Genomic DNA, 17,180 nt, shown 5'->3' on the forward strand with positions numbered 1-17,180 from the left:
CCTTACCAAGATGGCGGCGGCCACAGGGCAAGGGGCGGGGTTGAGCGCCGTCGGCCTGTCCGGACGTTTCCTCTCTTTCCGCTTTTTCATGCTAAAGGGGACCTTCCGTCAATACTTGTTCTCCTTCCCCGTTCTGGGAACCCCGGGAGGCAGGGAGGGAAGGGTTGCCTGTAGGGACCCAGGCAAATACCCAGTGCGGGAAGACGGGACTTCCGCGTCCCCCCGGAAGTGACGCGACAGTCGCGGCCGCCGACAGGTGGAACGGCAGGTGGGTTCAGGTGCCAGCCTGGCCCGGACCCGGCTGTGGTACTGACGCTTCCGGTGAGCGACAGAGGCGAGCTCCCAAGGGCCTGGAGACCCGTGGGGCGGGCTCTGGAATCTGAGGCCCCGCCCTGGCCTGGAGTCCCCCCCTGTACCTAGTAAGAATCACCTACCCACCCCCCACCCCGGGAACTACCCCCATCGTCCGGAGGGGAGTGGGAGGGCCCGACTCTCCCAGATCGCCGGGGTTGGGGTTGGCATTTAGGCACTGGTTCCCTAAGCTCTAAGCTCTTTTCTTTCCCGGATCCAGTTCCCCATTCCCCTGCCGAGCTGGGCAGTTAGCCAGCACACTGAAACTCTCGGAACCATGTTTGCAGACTTGGATTATGACATCGAGGAGGATAAACTGTGAGTATGTTGTTACCCCAAGTCCCACTAGTGCAGGAGCCCCAGGTCTCTCGGGTGCCTGGACTTACCAGTTCCACAGACCCTTGCTTCTCAGCAGAAGATTAGGTCTCGTACTGTAGCAGAAATGAATCCTGCCCTTCCAGGAGCTCACCATCTGTAGGGGGCTGTGGACACATTGATGGATAAATACAGTTCAGGGCCATAAGGGTGCTAATGGAGAGTGACCTGGCTACACGAGGAGAACCGAGCAGGCCAAGCAGTGCCTTTTCTGGGGTGTTCAGGAAAGGCTTCATAGAGGAGGTGACAGTTGAGCCACATTTTGAAGGATGAACAGGAATATCATAAACATACTTTCCTCCCCAGCGTAGATGATCAGTGGGGCAGATTTTCAAAAATTAAGTTAGTTTCTTTAATAGAATATATACTCCCGCAGAGCAGGGACTGGGTCCAATGCCTTTCTGTGTCCTCAGCACTTAGTATGGTGCTCAGCATCAATAGGTTGTTAGCAAATGTTTATCAAGTGAATAAGAGAATAAATGAGAATATTTACCACAAAACATAAATAAGTGCTAATGTATAGTGAAAACTGAGAGGTAATTGAGTACAGCAATTGACAGATGGGTGATGGATAGCTTAACAGGAGAAGGCTTCCTGGAGGAGGTGGCTGTTATGTTCCATATGTGCCTGAGAAGGTGACAAGGATAGAGTCTGACTCAAATCTTAGAGAGAGAATGAAGGAAAGGGAAGGGGGACCTATTTTTACGGAGTGCCTGCTCTGGGCTGGGGTGGTATTTAAGTGCCTTCCATGTACTTTCTTCCAAGAACTTTGGTCAAGTGGCCATTTTTAATCCATACCATTTTATGGATGAGGAAACTGAGATGCAGAGAGGGTGACTTACTTACCCAAGTCCCACAGCTGATAAATGGCTGCATTGGGATTTGAGCCCCCATCAGCATGGCTCCAAGAGCTCTGTGACGTTCCAGCACAAAATGCTCTTTTGGGCCAAGTGAGAAAGAGAAAAGGCTGTGCAGCACTTGGAGGCTCTTGGGAGTTTTAGAAGGTCTGTCTGTCCCCGTCCCCTCCAGTCATCCTTTCTCCAGGGGACTCAGCTGCACGTGCTTCTCTCTCCAGCGGAATCCCTACCGTACCTGGGAAGGTGACCTTGCAGAAGGATGCTCAGAACCTGATTGGGATCAGCATTGGAGGAGGAGCCCAGTACTGTCCCTGCCTGTATATTGTCCAGGTATTGAGTGCTTTGGAGGTGGAAGGGAGGTGCTGGAGGGGGCGAGCCACCTCCCTACTTGGGCGTGACAAAGGTTCATTTCTCCCCTCTGCACAGCTGACTCCTCATTCTCTTCAGAGGGGCTTCCCCGAACACCCACTGTCAGTAGGTCCGCCCTTGTTTTCCTCTATCATTTCAGTCTGTTCTTTTCCTTCTCAGCACTTATCACCATCTGTACTCATGGATTTGCTCATTAGTTCTGTATCTAACTTCTTTTCCAGACTCTTTGCACTATGAGGTCAGGATCCCAGTTTGCTTTTTCACTGCAGTCAGCACCTTGTACAATGCCTGGCAAATAGCGGACCTTCAATAAAAATGTCATCAGTGAATCAATAAAATCATCAGCCTTTGGTACTAACACAAGTGCAGCATAATGGAAAGACTAAGACTATGAAATAATAATGGCCTGAGTCCAAGTGCAAGCTTCCCTGCTTATTAACTAGTTACTTAAGCTCTCTGGGCCTCAGTTTCCTCACCTGGAAAATGGGGATATAAAATATGTAGATCTGGGCATCTGGGTTGTTGTGAAGATTAAACAAAATGACATCACACAATGTCCGGCCCTTAAGCAGCACTCCCTCGATAGCAGCTGCGATTATTTTTATGACAGTTCACTTTCCCAGATGATCTGCCAGTGATACTGAACAATTCTGTGGTCCTTATAAGAAGGGCTGCCCTGGTGATATTCTGTCAGCTGTGACGCAGGAATGGGGACAGGCCTCGTTTATTATGTGGCTGGTCAGAGTCAGTGATCTTTCTGTAGCCTTGGAAGGAAGCTTGCCCCCCTCAGACATAAACTTGACCTGGATTCCAGCTATGTTTTAACCTTCTCAGCTAGGTAGCCATTGGTGGCAGATGGGAAACTGCAGTTTCTCTGAGGATCTTGAAAAGAGTCACTCCTAAGGCCTAGAAGATGGAGATTCCCTGGATCTGGTCTTGCCTGCTTAGGGTGTGGCCTTTACGAGCGCTTTGGCTTCCTCTGGCCCAGGAGGTGTTAGGGAGGCCTCCCCCAGGCCTGGCCTCCTTGCCATCTCCCTGCTCAGCCTCCCCTGCCACCTCCCCCTCACCACCTGTGGGGGGCCAGGTTTGTTCTTAATATGAACTGTGATTATAAAATAATAGAATTGATTTTTTTCAAAAGTCAATTTTATTTTTAATCAAAGGCTCTCTGACTTGCTTTGAACAAGTCAAGAGTACTAAAAGGCTAGTGTCAAATAAGCAATGCCCTCTGCTCGCCGCCTTCTCACCGCCCTTCCCCCACCCCAATCCCGGAAGCAACGCCGCTTCCCACCCTTTTAGCTGTTGATTCAGGTATGAGGTCCCATTTTTCTCAGTAAGATGCTTAGCCTGTTAGTTTTTGGTCTATTGCTTCTAAACATCTGTCAGCTTCTCTCAGTCCAGGAGCTAAAAATTTAGCTTTCTTCCAAAACCTATCTATCTATCTTCCCAACATAGTTATCGTGTCAATTTTGGTTAAATCAGTATCAGTACAACAGATATTATGTTCGGGAAATATTTTCTGAGGGCCTGGCCAGGCTCTTTCGTAGCCACTAGAGATAAGAAAGCAAGAAAACGGAGACCCTGCCCTCAGAGAGCTCGGAGCATAGTAACATGCTGTTTTTTTGTCTTTCTTTTTAAATGGCATAGTGTTTGCATATGACCTCTGCACATCCTCCCGTATAGTTTATTATTATTATTATTTTTAAAATAAATTTATTTATTTACTTATTTATTTTTGGCTCTGTTTGGTCTTCGCTGCTGCACACGGGCTTTCTCTAGTTGCAGCGAGCGGGGGCTACTCTTCCTTGTGGTGCACGGGCCTCTCATTGCGGTGACTTCTCTTGTTGCGGAGCACGGGCTCTAGGCGCGCCAGCTTCAGTAGTTGTGGCACGTGGGCTCAGTAGTTGTGGCACACGGGCTTAGTTGCTCTGCAGCATGTGGGCTCTTCCCGGACCAGGGCTCGAACCCGTGTGCCCTGCATTGGCAGGGGGATTCTTAACCACTGCGCCACGAGGGAAGCCCTCGTGTGGTTTTATAGGTGAGCAGACCCAGGCTCCTGGCCCAGGTCCCTAGCCGGCTGAGTGGTAGAGGCCAAGTTAGAAAGCAGATCTGACAAGCTGCAAAGCATCCGCGTGCTCTCCTGCTGTACCAGATGGCACTGCCTGAAGACTCTAGAAATGCTGGTCCCTGCCCGCCCCCCCCCCGCCCCCGCCCACCTTAATCCCTGCGGCTGCTTCGGGGGGCCCAGAGGCTTCATTGCAGATCGTCTGCCAAAACCCGCAACGGTCTGGGAAACTTCTGCTGCTGAAGCTCCAGCAGGATGTGGGCAGGGAGGCCAGTGGCTGGCGCTGAGGTGGTGGCGTTCCGTGTCCTCCGTGTTCCCTAGAGAAGGGGTCGTGGAGGGTTGTGTCGGTGGGGAGGGAGCCTGGAGTTGAGTCTGTCCCCCTACTTTCTGCCTTGCCTTCCACCCACCTACGGATGTTTCCAGAGGTCTGTTTCCTGGCCTGCCGGCAGTTTCTAGCTCTCTTTCATCAACCCCCTGTGCAGGCCCTTGGATCCCCGCTGTTGCATCTTCCGGAAATGGCTGTATATCTTTTATTGTTGTGATCTCCTTTACCATTCTTTTTCAAATAATTGTGATGTTTTTGTTGTGATTCTGGAAGGTAGCAGAAGGAAACATTTGTCTTAATTATTTCATTTTTTTCTTATAATATTAACGTATATGAAACATCATGAAATATTCTTTCTACGTGCTTTGCATAGAAAACTTGGAAACTAAAGATAAGGTATAGGGGAGACAGCTAATAATTTTGGCGTCTCTCCTGGTGGTTTTTGCCTGATGTGACTTTTGTATTCTTGGGTCCGTCTCTGCATACACTTGTGTAGCCTGCTCGCCCCTCGCCCTGAGCGTCCCCCATACATCTGTCCTTTAACAGACACATTCAGCTGCACTCAGCCAGTGAGTGCAGACCCTGTGTTAGGGGTCATCTTGGGAGAAGGGGCTCACACGTGTGGCGGGGCCCTTGCTCCTTGGAGACAGAGATGAAGTGCAGGAACTGATAAGTGGTGCGTTGAGGCTCTGAGTCAGCTCAGTGCAGTGTTGTTGGAAAAAAATCTCAAGAAATGGCTTGGGAGGAGCAAACACTCCTGTGGTCGTGTAAGGTTTTGTGTATTTGATACCAGAAGAGGAAAGTCTCATCAGTCGCATTTACCTCCAGTTCCCCCTTCCCCTCCCCCAAGAATGTGGGTCACTCGTTTCTGGCTGTTAGGGTGCTGTCTCCCCTTGCCCTTCTCCAGCACCACTTAAGGGATAGAGGGCAGAGACCAGGATGGAGCCGGGTGCCGGTTGGAGTGGAGGGAATGACTGTCCCCCACCAGGTTTCTTCCCAGCTTTCCTTTTCTCCCCCACCCGCCCCCCCTTATGCACCCACAGGTGTTTGACAACACCCCAGCCGCGCTGGACGGCACCGTGGCAGCTGGCGATGAGATCACCGGGGTCAATGGCAGGTCAATCAAAGGAAAAACTAAGGTGGAGGTGGCCAAGATGATTCAGGAGGTGAAGGTAAGGGCTGCTGTGGGACCTGCAGCCTGCCAGAGGGCCTGGAAGGGGGGACCGGCCCTTTCACAGCTCCCTTCTCAGTGCAGCAGGGTCTGGGTCACATCCTGGCTCCGTGTTCATTCAGTAGATACTATTTATGGTCCAGGACTTGTGCTGGGCCTTGGTGAGAGAGTGGGCACCAGGACTGAAAGGTCCCCGTCCTCGAGCTCCCAGGGGAGCTGTCAGACGGAATCACTCCTCAGGGCGGGCCAGTGTGTCCCCAGTCAGGGCTGGAGCCGAAGCTGGAAGTCTGAGGTGAAGCTACCTGGGTCAGTAGACATCCAGTAAATGTCCACTGGGCCATGCTGGGCCCAGGAAGTTGTAAGAGGGAAAGAGGGGCCCCTCCCTACAACCCCCGTCCCTGTAGAAACTTTCAGTCCCCTGGGCCCTGGGGCAGCTCCTGGTCCAGCGGATGGTCTCCTGTTCTGCAGATCACACTGCACTCTGCCTGTTCCCGGCTTCCCCCTCCCTGCCCCCGCTGCTCCAGGCCAAGGCCTCTCCCCACAGGGCCCCTCTCTCCCTGAGTGGCAGGGAGCATTCTGGCCAGTCCTGGAAGCATGCAGCCCTTTTGTCATTTCCTAGAGATTTTTGCTGCTAGTAGCTCTTGGGAAACCAAAACAGTGAAGGAGGCGCAAAGCCACAGGATGACTTAAAAGTCTGAGAGTCAAGCGTCCCAGCTGTGTGTTGAGCTTGGCCGAGAGTTTGAGCTCCCTCACCCCATCCATCCAAACCTCTCCTCACCTCCCATCCGTCCTCCGTGTCCTCTGTACCGTGTTTCATTCTGGTACAGAAGTGGGGTGCATGTGCCCCCTCTGGATCCCCTCCCTCATCCCTACTCAGCAGAACCCTCCTCGTCCTCCCAGGCCTGTGTCGCGCCAGCCCACGAGAACAGCTTTCGGTGTGTGAGCACAGCCTTGCCATTGCGCAGGGACTCCGCAGCTCCCACGTCTGGGTGCCACGCAGAGATACGGCCCCTACTTTACTGGTGCCCAGAGCGGGGGGAAGGATTTGCTCGTGGTCGCACAGCTGGACCAGAGCCCAGGTCTGACTGCTGCCGCAGCGCTCCTTCCTTTCCCCACAGCTGCTCTCCACACACTGTGCTGCAGCCCGAGAGCCTTTTGCATCTACGCCTGATTCACTGCACGGGGTCACTTAGGAGGCAATCTTGAAATCCTGTGCATTTTGCATTTGAATGGATTCTGTCCCAAGTTCAGAGGTCTTAGGATTTCGAGAACGAGAGAGAGTGACGTGGTCAGGGGAGGCTTCTCAGGAGGAGCGCCACCTCTCTTCCAGTCACTAGACTGCAATTCATGTAATTTCCCTGAATTGCATCGGCCTCCCTTGCTGGCCTCAGGCCCTTGGGGGCTGGGGCTGCCCCTGCACCTGCTTCCTCCATCCCCGCACCAGGCACAGAGAATGTGCTGGGACAGTTTGTGGAGCGAATGGAGGGAGGATGGGGATGGTTTAGAGCGCGGGAGAAGATCCTCTGCGTGTCAGGAAGAATGATGTCGCAGAGCTTTGGAGTGTGGCCGTGGCATGGGGGTGGCAGGGGCACAGGACATCAGAGATCGCCAGGCTGCGAGCTCAGTGTCAACAGGGACCTTGTCTGCCCCTGTCCCTGCTGATTCTCCAGGGCCTGGCGGGTGGTGAGAGAAGGAGGGACCTCAGGATTTTTTCATGACCACAAACTCCAGTGAAAACAGGCCTCTCCCGGGAAGGGGCTTGGGGTCCGGGGGACTCCGTCACCACTCTGCTCGTCCTGCTTTTCCAGGGGGAGGTGACTATCCACTACAACAAGCTGCAGGCGGACCCCAAGCAGGGCATGTCCCTGGACATTGGTAAGCTGAGCTGGGGCAGTGGCGTCCAGTGGCCCCATAAGCCCCTGTCCTGCCTTCTGACGACCATGCATCAGCACTCACATGGATGTGGTCTCTGACTCTTCTGACCAAGCCGATGCAAAGGGCCTGGGAGGACCCAGGGGTGCTCCCCCTGCAGCTGGTCCCAGGAGCCTGTCCCTGGTTCCTCCCTGCCCTGTGTTTTGCCCCCCTTCCCCCAGCCGCCTCCTCGAGGACCTTGCTGCCCTAGGGCTGTCCTTCGTAGGGCAGCCCTCCAGCTCAGCAGGCCCAGGCCCTCGCCCTTCTGGAAGGGAGGGCAGCCCAGCCCTGGCCTGGCATCTCATGCCCACTTGCATGCCCCTCCTCAGCCCTGGCCCCATCTACGCACCTGCTCCCAGAAAGGCTCAGGGTCTGAACTGGACCTCAGCTTTGGGGCAGAAGCCAGCCCTTCTGCCCATAGCATGCCCTGGGACATGTCGCCTCCTGCTAGGGGTTCTGGCCCTTGGTTCTGTGGAAGCTTCAAGGCTCAAGAGCTGGACAGAAGCTTCAGGGTCCTCTGGGCCAGACACTTCATTCCAGATCAAGGCCCGAGATCCAGAGAGACGCTGTGTCCCTGGGTGAAGGCACACCCAGATCTCCTGGCTCTGGGGTCCAGCACCCTTTTCCTACACCCTTGGGCCACAGCCTCCTCCTGGTTTTTAAGGAAAGAGGCTAAGGGCAGATCAAGTCTGTCCTGGAGGTTCTTCCTCTAAAACCCTCTGGTTCCATCCTAGTCCCCTTCTAGGGACCGAGTATGTGACCACATATCATCCTAGTCCCCTTCCAGGGACCGAGTATGTGACCACATGTGCAGCAACCGAGTCTGGGGCCTGAGGCCAGTTGTCACTGATGGTGCCTCTGCTCCCGGAAGTGGAGGAGAGGCGGAGGAGAGGTTCTCCGCGGTCGGCCTGTCAGCTGGTATCAAGCCTGGGCAGCTCTGGGCTCTCAGTGGTAGCCAGTAGCCACTTTGAGTGCCAGGCCCTTGGTTAAGCGCTTTACATATTTACCCTTCCAGGCTCCCAGCGCCTCCCTCAGGTAGAGAGTGAACAGGGCGGGGGCCCAGAACCCCTCACTGGGACCCTCCCTACTTCACAGTCACGCACACACCAAACCCCGGTTCAGCCCCTTCTGCCCCTAGTGTCGCTCCCAGTGAGTCGCGATGGGGCGGGGATGGCCTGGGGGCCCAGACTCTACCTCACTGAGTCCCTTTCTCACCTGGTCCCAGTGTTGAAGAAGGTGAAGCATCGGCTGGTTGAGAACATGAGTTCGGGGACCGCAGATGCCCTGGGCCTGAGCCGGGCCATCCTGTGCAATGGTGAGTCCCCTCCTTCCACCCCCTGACCCTCGGTCCCGGGGGACTCAGGCCCAGGCCTCAGGGGCGGGGGCACCATGGCTGCCCACCAGGCTGCGTCCTTGGAGGCCTCTCCCGCTCCCAGAGCATTCACAGTAGTCAGCGTAGGCATCTTACAGCCAGTGTCTTCCATTCCCCAGCAAGGGTTCACAGGCCCAGGTCACAGATGAGACAAATTCATGGTGGGGAGGTGCCTCCCTCCAGCTCCCCAAGCTGGTGCCTTCGCCACTGCCCCCAGCTGCTCTCACGCAGCCAAGGCCTCCCCCCACCGCCCCACGCCAGCCCTGTTCCACCCTGTGCCCTCTTGTCACCCCAGCATGCACTGCGCTGCTCCCACACTGCCCGCTCTGCCCCGCCTCTCTCCAGGAGGTGGCGCTGCTGCCCGCATCCCAGGGCTGGAGGTGGCTGCCCGCCTAGGGCTGGGGGAAAACCGCGTACACGCACATGCGCGCGCGCGCACACACACACACACAAACACACACACGCGCTCTCTCCCCAGGGGGCCAGCGAAGCACTCGGTCCTGCTCCTGCTGTCACCAGCCTGAGTTTATAAATAGCACCAGCTCTGCTGTGTACGTGCGGGGACAGATATAAATACCTGCGTACATTGTAGGCTCAGCTGGGCGCACTGGGCTTTATTGGCGGGGATGCAGGGGAGGGGGGTCTGAGCTTGTTCCAAATGGGGTACAAAAGTGGCGGCTGCTATTTCCAGCTTCTTGGTGTCTATAAATCCCTGTTACTGTAGTTACCATGCGTTGGGATGAAATTAGAACTGGTTGTTGTGTTTTTCCCCCCAGACCTTGCAATTTCCCGAGCCTTAAATAGGGTTTCTAAAATTGAAGCTGTCATGATGTCCCATGACCCAGCTAAAAACAACAGCATGGCGCTTACGTGGCTCCTTCCCTGCCAGGCTGGCCAGGGGCCAAGGCTCTGGGGAGCCAGGGCCTGGAGGCCAGCCCAGTGGCCGAAGCCTCCTGAAGACCTCCGAGGCGCTCCCTTCCAGCCCCCAGAGCCCGGGCCTTCCTCCCTGACAGCCCAACACACAGCCGCCTTCTCTGCCCAGAGAAAGGCCCAGGCCCGGCTTCTGCTACTCCCCTTCTCTCCTGCCATTCTGAAAACCCTGGCCCAGGTCAGCACAGGAGCCTGGGGGGCAGAGGGCACCCCAGCCTGCACAGCCCTCGCTGTGTGCCTTTAGGCAAGTTGCTTTACCTCTCTGTCCCTCGATTTTCTCTATAAGATGAGCAAAGTAGTCTCTGCCTCCAAGGCTCATGTGGAAGGACTGAGCTGCGGGGAGGGCACTCAGTAAGGCCAGGCCCCGTCTAGGAGGTGCCGGGCAAGGAAGCCACCGACATGGGCCCTGCCCTGCATTTGCTGCCGGTGCCCCCGGTGGGGAGTTGGGGGTGGACCTCAGCCCTGTTGGAGTGGAGGAGGGTGCCACTCGCTGCTGGTGGGAGTCCCACCCACCCCGATCTGGAATGCGGCCCCCTCCCTGGCAATCCACGTGCTCTCGTTTTGAGCCCTTGAGGTGAGGCAACTGCCCCTGCCCCTCAGCTTACAGCCCTTACTGCCCCTGCCCGTCGTGGCCTGGCCACTGTCGCTGCTGGACTATAAGCCTTGAGGGCACAACTCAGATTTCATTCACCACGGTCATTCCTGGGCCTGACGGGGTCCGGCGCACAGCAGGTGCTCAGTAAACTACCTGTGAAGCCAGCGAAGATGATCACCAGGGCCCGCTCCCGTGCAAGGTCCTCCTCGAAGCCCTCGCTGAGTTTCTCTCCCTTCCCCGATTGCTCTCGCCTCTGAGCTGGCCGGTGGAGGGGGGGGGGGCTGCCTTGGAGCCTACCTTAGAGTTATTGTCGAGGCGTCCCGTCTCTGCTGCTTGTCTCTGACTGCCTTGCTCCTCGACCATCAGCAGGGAGTTGTTAGAAGTCCCAGGGCCTTGACTGCCAGCCATGGGCCTGCCTTCTGCCGGCCATGGGGAGCCACCCGCGGGCTTGGCCTTGGGAACGGCCCAACTGGTTTTCACTCTTGATTTCCGGAAGTACCCGCATCCTCTTCACCTTTCTGCCCCTTTGCTGTGTCCCAGCCTGCTGGGGTGGCGCTTATCTCAGGAGCATCCTGAGGGCTGCCCTGCCTACCTCCACTTGTCTGGGTGTGCCAGGCTCTCTGCAAAACACCAGTGAGCCCAGCTGACCCTGAGGTGCCAAGTCCCCCTCCCTGGGACCACGTCCTGTGCTGCTCCTCTGGGGGCGACCTTGCCCCTCCCAAGCCTGGCTCAGGTGACCTGTGGGTCTCTCCCCTGACCCTGTGGCTCTCTGATCCCCACAGATGGGCTTGTCAAGAGGCTTGAGGAGCTGGAGCGGACCGCCGAGCTGTATAAAGGTGGGCAGGCGCACCCTCCGGCTGGCAGCCCCATGGTGGGTGGGTATCCCAGTCTGGAAAGTGCCTGGCACTGGCTCTGCCCTGGGGTGGAGCTCTGGAGCCCTGCTCTAAGGATGATGGCAGTGGGGGCAGAGTGCGAGCCTGTGCAATTCTAGGACCATGGCCATTAAATATTCTTAAGGAAAAAAATCTTAAGACATACTTCTTTTTTTTTAAATAAATTTATTTTTGGCTGTGTTGGGTCTTCGTTGCTGCTCGCAGGCTTTCTCTAGTTGCAGCGAGCGGGGGCTACTCTTTGTTGCGGTGCGCGGGCTTGTCACCGTGGCTTCTCTTGTTGTGGAGCACAGGCTCTAGGCTTGCGGGCTTCAGTAGTTGTAGCACGCGGGCTCAGTAGTTGTGGCTCGTGGGCTCTAGAGCACAGGCTCAGTAGTTGTGGCGCACGGGCTCAGTTGCTCCGCAGCATGTGGGATCTTCCCAGACCAGGGCTTGAACCCGTGTCCCCTGCACTGGCAGGTGGATTCTTAACCACTGTGCCACCAGGGAAGCCCAAGACATACTTTTTCTGATTGTAAAAGTAATACATGCCCATAAAAATCAAATAATGGCACATGTAAACCTAGCGAGAAGAGTCTGAAACCCAGGAACAGTGAGGGCCTCGTGGTGGGGTGGGGTGGGCGTTTAGAGGCCGTGTCCTCGGCCAGTGTGGTCCCCACCATGTGCCCCCAGCCCCCTTGGTTGGGTCTCTCCCACAGGGATGACAGAACACACCAAGAACCTCCTACGGGCCTTTTATGAGCTGTCGCAGACGCACCGGGGTAAGGATGCCCCAAACCTGCTGCGTGACCCTGGAAAAACCCTTGTTACCCTCTGGGCTCAGCACCTCCCCTACACCCATACAGTGAGGGTGCGGCCAAGCTCCTCCCTGGGGCCTTTCTCATGCCCATGCTCAGGCAGACACCGCAGCATCTGACCTCGGGCCAGGTTTGGGCTGGGCACTGTCTAGATGCTGGGGTGTAGCAATAATGGGGCCAGCGGGGAGCATGTAGACCAGCTAGTCTTTTTTTTTTTGGCCGCACCGCACGGCTTGTGGGATCTTAGTTCCCCGGCCGGGGATTGAACCTGGGCCCCCTGCAGTGGAAGCGCAGAGTCCCAGCCACTGGACCACTAGGGAAGTCCCTTAGACCAGCTTGTCTTGTGTGGGGCACAGTTACTCCTCCGGGCCCTGTCCCATCTATCTGTACTGCCACTTACAATGTACGAGGCCCTTCCTTATTCGTGATCTCGTTTCCTACAAGTTTGTTATTAGTTGGGCAGAGCAGCTACAGTTAACCCCGTTTTGCAGTTGGGAAAACAAAGCCCAGATAGAAAAAGTGGTCGTGCAGCTCCTTAGGGGCGGAGTTGACCTAAGGCCCAGATTCCCAGACTAGTAGTCTGCCCCCAGACAACTTCCCCTCCTTCAACCTTGACCCAGCCTTCTGCACGGTCTGGTCGCTGTGGGGAGTGAGGGCCGGCTCCCTTGGAGGTAGGCCCAGCTTCCTCAAGGTGTAGACTCGGGTGTCTGCCCCGGAGTCTGCGTTCCTTGGGGGTGTAGGTCCGACTCCCTTGGGGGTATAGATTCACCTTTCTTGAGGTGTAGACCATCTCCCTTGGGACATGGACCTCGGGCAGACCTTGGCCTCCAGCCTGCCACACCCCCCGCCTTGCTTCTCCCCAACAAATCCCTGGCTTCTCCGTTAAGGGGTCAAGTAGGGGCAGCCTTCAGGACAAACTTGTCACGCAGCCTTTGGGGACGTGTTCTCCGTGATTGGGGTGCGGGAGCCCCAGCCAGCTGCGAGCGAGGCTTTCGTGAAGTTCGCCGACGCCCACCGCAGCATTGAGAAGTTCGGCATCCGGCTGCTGAAGACCATCAAGCCGGTGGGTCCCGTGGAGCGTGTGTGTGTCAGCACGTGATGGGGGAGGGGCGGTGTGGCGAGCGGAAGGGGTCCCGTTCTGGACTTGGAGCACCGGGGGGCCGGCTCTGGCTTGGTGTCCTACACAGCTGACCATGCGTGAGGCACTCCTCCTCCGCGGCCTCAGCATCGACCTCCAGGCTCTTTTCTGGCCTTGGCTCCACCGGAGTTACAGCTTGCCCGTGACCTGGTCTGTCTTCTTGTCCTTGAAACGGACAAGGCTGTCCAGGAGCCTTTGGCTGTGACACCTGAGTCCACTAGAAGCATTGACACATCAGTGCCATTCCTTGCCACCCTGGCCAGCCTGACCCGTCTGCCCGTGGGGGCTTAAGCGTCCGCCCCATCCTCCCCTTCCAGATGCTGACGGACCTGAACACGTACCTCAACAAAGCCATCCCAGACACTCGCCTCACCATCAAGAAGTACCTGGACGTGAAGTTTGAGTACCTGGTAAGTGGTCTCCAGCCTCTGCGGGGGTGTGGGCCTGGCCTGCTGGGGTCAGAGCCCACCTGGAGATTTGCCCCCCCTCGGTCGGCTACATGGTGGCCAGCAGGGCAGGGCCAGAGCCTCGGTCACATCTGATTGAGGAGGTGGGACCAGGGGCCTAGGAGGTGCTGGGGAATCAGGCAGCAGCCTAGGCCCTGCTTCAGCTGTTCAGAGGAGCCCCTGGGAGCCTGGGGTGGGTAGAGCCCTCACTCTGGAGCACTCTGACCCCATGGGAATCCTTTTGGTCACTTTTAACAATGGATTAGACTAGGTCAGTGGTTATAAAGTGGGTACCAAGGGATGTCAATGAGTTTTATGTTCAAATAATAATTCTGTGGTGAAAGGAGGTGAGGGAAAATACTCCATCAAAGAGGCCAAGGTCCTTTGCTTGAGGACTTGTCAGAGCCTTTGGTAGACCCAGACGTACCAAGGGTCTTCAGGGGCCTTCCCAAGCTCTTTGGACCATGGAGCCTTTTTTCCCAGAGCACCTCTTGGGACTTGAGTGTGGTAAATGCTGGGCTGCCTCTCAGGCCCTTTCCGCCCTCCTAGATGAGTGCCCTGTCCTGAGCCTCCTGAGCAAGGCCAGTCTGACTGAGGGGCCCGCCTCTCCCTGACACGTCTCGGCTCATCCCAGCTGAGGGTGCACAGGGCCCATGAGGCCTGGCACACCGGCTCCTCTGGGTGGCCGAGGGGTACAGCGTGGCATGGGAGGAACTGGGGACATCAGGGTGGGCACCCAGGTGGTGCAGCCCCTCTGACAACCTGGCCTCACCTGTCCCACAGTCGTACTGCTTGAAGGTGAAGGAGATGGACGACGAGGAATACAGCTGCATTGTGAGTGCCACGGGGGGGAGGCTGTGCTATTGGAAAGGCTCGGGGTGCACCAAGAACGGGCTGGGTCTGCCAGGGGTACCAGGTGGGCCAGGCCAATCCAGGAGAGGCCTGGGGGTTTGGCCAGGCTCTTGTTTCTGGAGATTTGGGGTGATCCCCCCACCCCTGGCCCCTCCGGGCCTCGGAGTGCTGGCCAGCTTGCTGTGGGACACTCCCAGTGCCTGCTCCCAGACCAGCTGCCCCCCAGACTTTGTGGGGCTCTTGCAGGGAAAAACTGACTTTCCTTACTCCTGAGAGGTGGTGTTTTACTTCTTTTTAATTTTTTTTTATAGATTTTAAAAATTTTTTAATTCTTTTTTTTTTTATGTATTAATTTTTGGCCGTGTTGGGTCTTTGTTGCTACGTGCGGGCTTTCTCTAGTTGCAGCGAGCGGGGCTACTCTCCATTGCTTCTCATGACGGTGGTTTCTCTTGTTGCAGAGCACGGGCTCTAGGCACATGGGCTTCAGTAGTTGTGGCGTGTGGGCTCATTAGTTGTGGCTCGTGGGCTCTAGAGCGCAGGCTCAGTAGTTGTGGCTCATGGGCTTAGTTGCTCCGCGGCATGTGGGATCCTCCTGGACCAGGGCTCATACCCGTGTCCCTTGCATTGGCCGGCGGATTCTTAACCACTGTGCCTTCAGGGAAGCCCATTTTTAATATTTTTGGTATCAGGGTCCATCTAGAACTAAATATTCATTTATTTAATATGGCAAGGGTTTGGGTTTTAGGTGGTTTTTTTCAACAAAGCTATCACTAAGCGCTTCTAGCAGTCCTGGCGCCTCAGAAATGGGGAGCCATGGTAGCTTTGAAGAGTGCCGTGCCGTGCAGGGGTGTGAACCCGTGGGTCGGCTCTGCAGCCTCCCTGCCCCCACCCCCCTCTGCTCCAGAGCAGGCTCCCCACCCCGCCCAGGGTCCCTGACGTGCTTCCCCTGCCCCAGGCTCTAGGGGAGCCCCTGTACCGCGTGAGCACAGGCAACTACGAGTACCGCCTGATCCTGCGCTGCCGCCAGGAGGCCCGCGCTCGCTTCTCCCAGATGCGCAAGGACGTGCTGGAGAAGATGGAGCTGCTGGACCAGAAACATGGTGAGGGGTGTGAGCTGTGGGCAGGCGCCCGGCCCACGGGCCACACCCTGCCTCGGGCAACCCCTACACCATCCTCTCCCCATTTCACAGCTGGGAAAACTGTGGCCCAGAGAGGTACAGTACTTACCTGAGCTCCCAGGGCCAGCGCATGGCAGAGCTCTGAGTCAGACCCAAGATGGGAGCTTCCCGGAGCCTGGCCTGGGTGGGACTGGCCGTGCCCCGTGGACTCCTTGGGGTGTAGTCCACCATCCCCCCACCCTGGCAGGCCTCCTCCACTGCCTGACTGGGAGCTGGGAGGCGGCCTGGGGCACGAGGGGTCAGTGAGGTGCATGATGGGATGCCCAGGAGGGCAGGGAGGGTCTTCTCCACGCGCAGGCAGCCCTGGCCCACTGGCGCCCGTCTGCCCGCCCTCCTGCCCCAGTCCAGGACATCGTGTTCCAGCTGCAACGCTTTGTGTCCACCATGTCCAAGTACTACAACGACTGCTACTCAGTGCTGCGTGACGCCGACGTCTTCCCCATCGAGGTGGACCTGGCCCACACCACGCTGGCCTACGGCTTCAGCCAGGATGAGTTCACTGACGGCGAGGATGAGGGGGAGGAAGACGAGGAGGACACAGCAGCCGGGGAGCCGTCCAGGGATGCACGAGGGGCTGCCGGGCCCCTGGACAAGGACGGAAGCTGGTGTGACTCCTGAGTGCCCCCTTGGGGTGCGGATCTGGGGGGTAGGGCGAATGGGAGGACGGCAGCATGGGAGTGGGGGCAGGGCTGCCGCACAACAGGGTGGCGCATAAAGGCCTGCTGGCTTGGGGCGCCTGCCTCCCTGCTCCTCTGTCCCAGCACAGCGAACCCCAGCACCCGCCCAGGAAAGGCACCGGGCCGTGGCCTGGGACCTGGACGCTGGCCCCTCCACCTTCCCTCCCCACCTCCCCGGCCAGCTGGAGAGCTTGGTCTCTGGACCTGCCATAGGAAGGAGAAAGAGGGCAGAAAGGAAGAGGGGCTGGAGGTGGCGGGGAGTCCAGGAGCCATTCCTTGTGGGCACCTCCACTGGCCCCCGGGAGACCTGCCAGGAGGGGGCGCGGTTGGACCGCCGAGCTTGGGACCAGGGTTTCACGCGCACCCTCACCTTGCCCTAGGCTGGCCCCGCCCCAGTCCACACTCACCTCGGCGGCCTTGACTTGTTTTATTCCCTCGCTCAGCCACTTCCCTGGGGAGGGGCTGGGCGCTGGGTCTGTACTGAATAAACACACACCCAGATGGAGCCGGGCTCTTTGCAGTGGCCTCAGACCCTCTCTCCCCTCGACGTCCCCCTCTTCTGCCCCCTGATCACCAAGGCAGGGCAGCAAGGTTTACTGACATTCGCTTTATAGCACTGACTCCTCACAGCAATTCTGTGGATTAGCACACTGTCCCCATTTACAGATGGGAAACTGAGGCTCAGAAGAGGCTTGCCCAGGGCCACATGGTGTGCAGGGACAGAGTGGGATCTGGACTCGGATCCATGAAATTCAGAAGACTGCACTTTTCCCCCTGCCTCCCAGGCTTTCTGCTCTGTGGAGCCTCTTACGTCCTCCCTCGTCTTTGATCCTTCAGTGCTTCTGGCCATGAACTCAACCTTTATCTGGGGAAGGGCAGGG

General features: G+C 57.1%; 1 protein-coding gene across 4 annotated transcripts; it reads left to right on the forward strand.

The window, feature by feature from the left end:
- Nucleotides 1-75: 75 nt before the first annotated feature.
- On the forward strand, nt 76-16,804 carry PICK1 (protein interacting with PRKCA 1). Of its 4 annotated transcripts, none has more exons than XM_060025644.1 (13): nt 76-419; nt 572-669; nt 1,802-1,913; nt 5,386-5,514; nt 7,322-7,388; nt 8,650-8,739; nt 11,104-11,157; nt 11,910-11,972; nt 12,938-13,071; nt 13,464-13,556; nt 14,376-14,426; nt 15,400-15,544; nt 16,016-16,182. In XM_060025644.1, the coding sequence occupies exons 2-13, from the start codon at nt 629-631 to the stop codon at nt 16,045-16,047; spliced, it is 1,011 nt and encodes a 336-aa protein (XP_059881627.1). In that variant the 5' UTR covers nt 76-419; nt 572-628; the 3' UTR covers nt 16,048-16,182. The 4 variants fall into 4 exon arrangements, with proteins under 4 accessions (XP_059881627.1, XP_059881623.1, XP_059881625.1 ...); XM_060025640.1 differs by having other exon boundaries at nt 87-419; nt 15,966-16,804; XM_060025642.1 differs by having other exon boundaries at nt 87-321; nt 15,966-16,804.
- The last annotated feature ends 376 nt before the right edge of the window (nt 16,805-17,180 follow it).

The sequence above is a fragment of the Delphinus delphis genome, chromosome 11, assembly GCF_949987515.2.
Source record: "Delphinus delphis chromosome 11, mDelDel1.2, whole genome shotgun sequence".
NCBI classification, from domain to species: Eukaryota; Metazoa; Chordata; class Mammalia; order Artiodactyla; family Delphinidae; genus Delphinus; species Delphinus delphis.

What these genes read in the sequence shown, in the direction of transcription:
- PICK1 (XM_060025640.1), top strand. Translation starts at nt 629, where the DNA reads ATGTTTGCAGACTTGGATTATGACATCGAGGAGGATAAACT. An exon ending in GGGCATGTCCCTGGACATTG is followed by an intron (nt 7,389 to 8,649) that starts GTAAGCTGAGCT and finishes ACCTGGTCCCAG; the next exon opens with TGTTGAAGAAGGTGAAGCAT. An exon ending in TGCTGAAGACCATCAAGCCG is followed by an intron (nt 13,072 to 13,463) that starts GTGGGTCCCGTG and finishes CTCCCCTTCCAG; the next exon opens with ATGCTGACGGACCTGAACAC.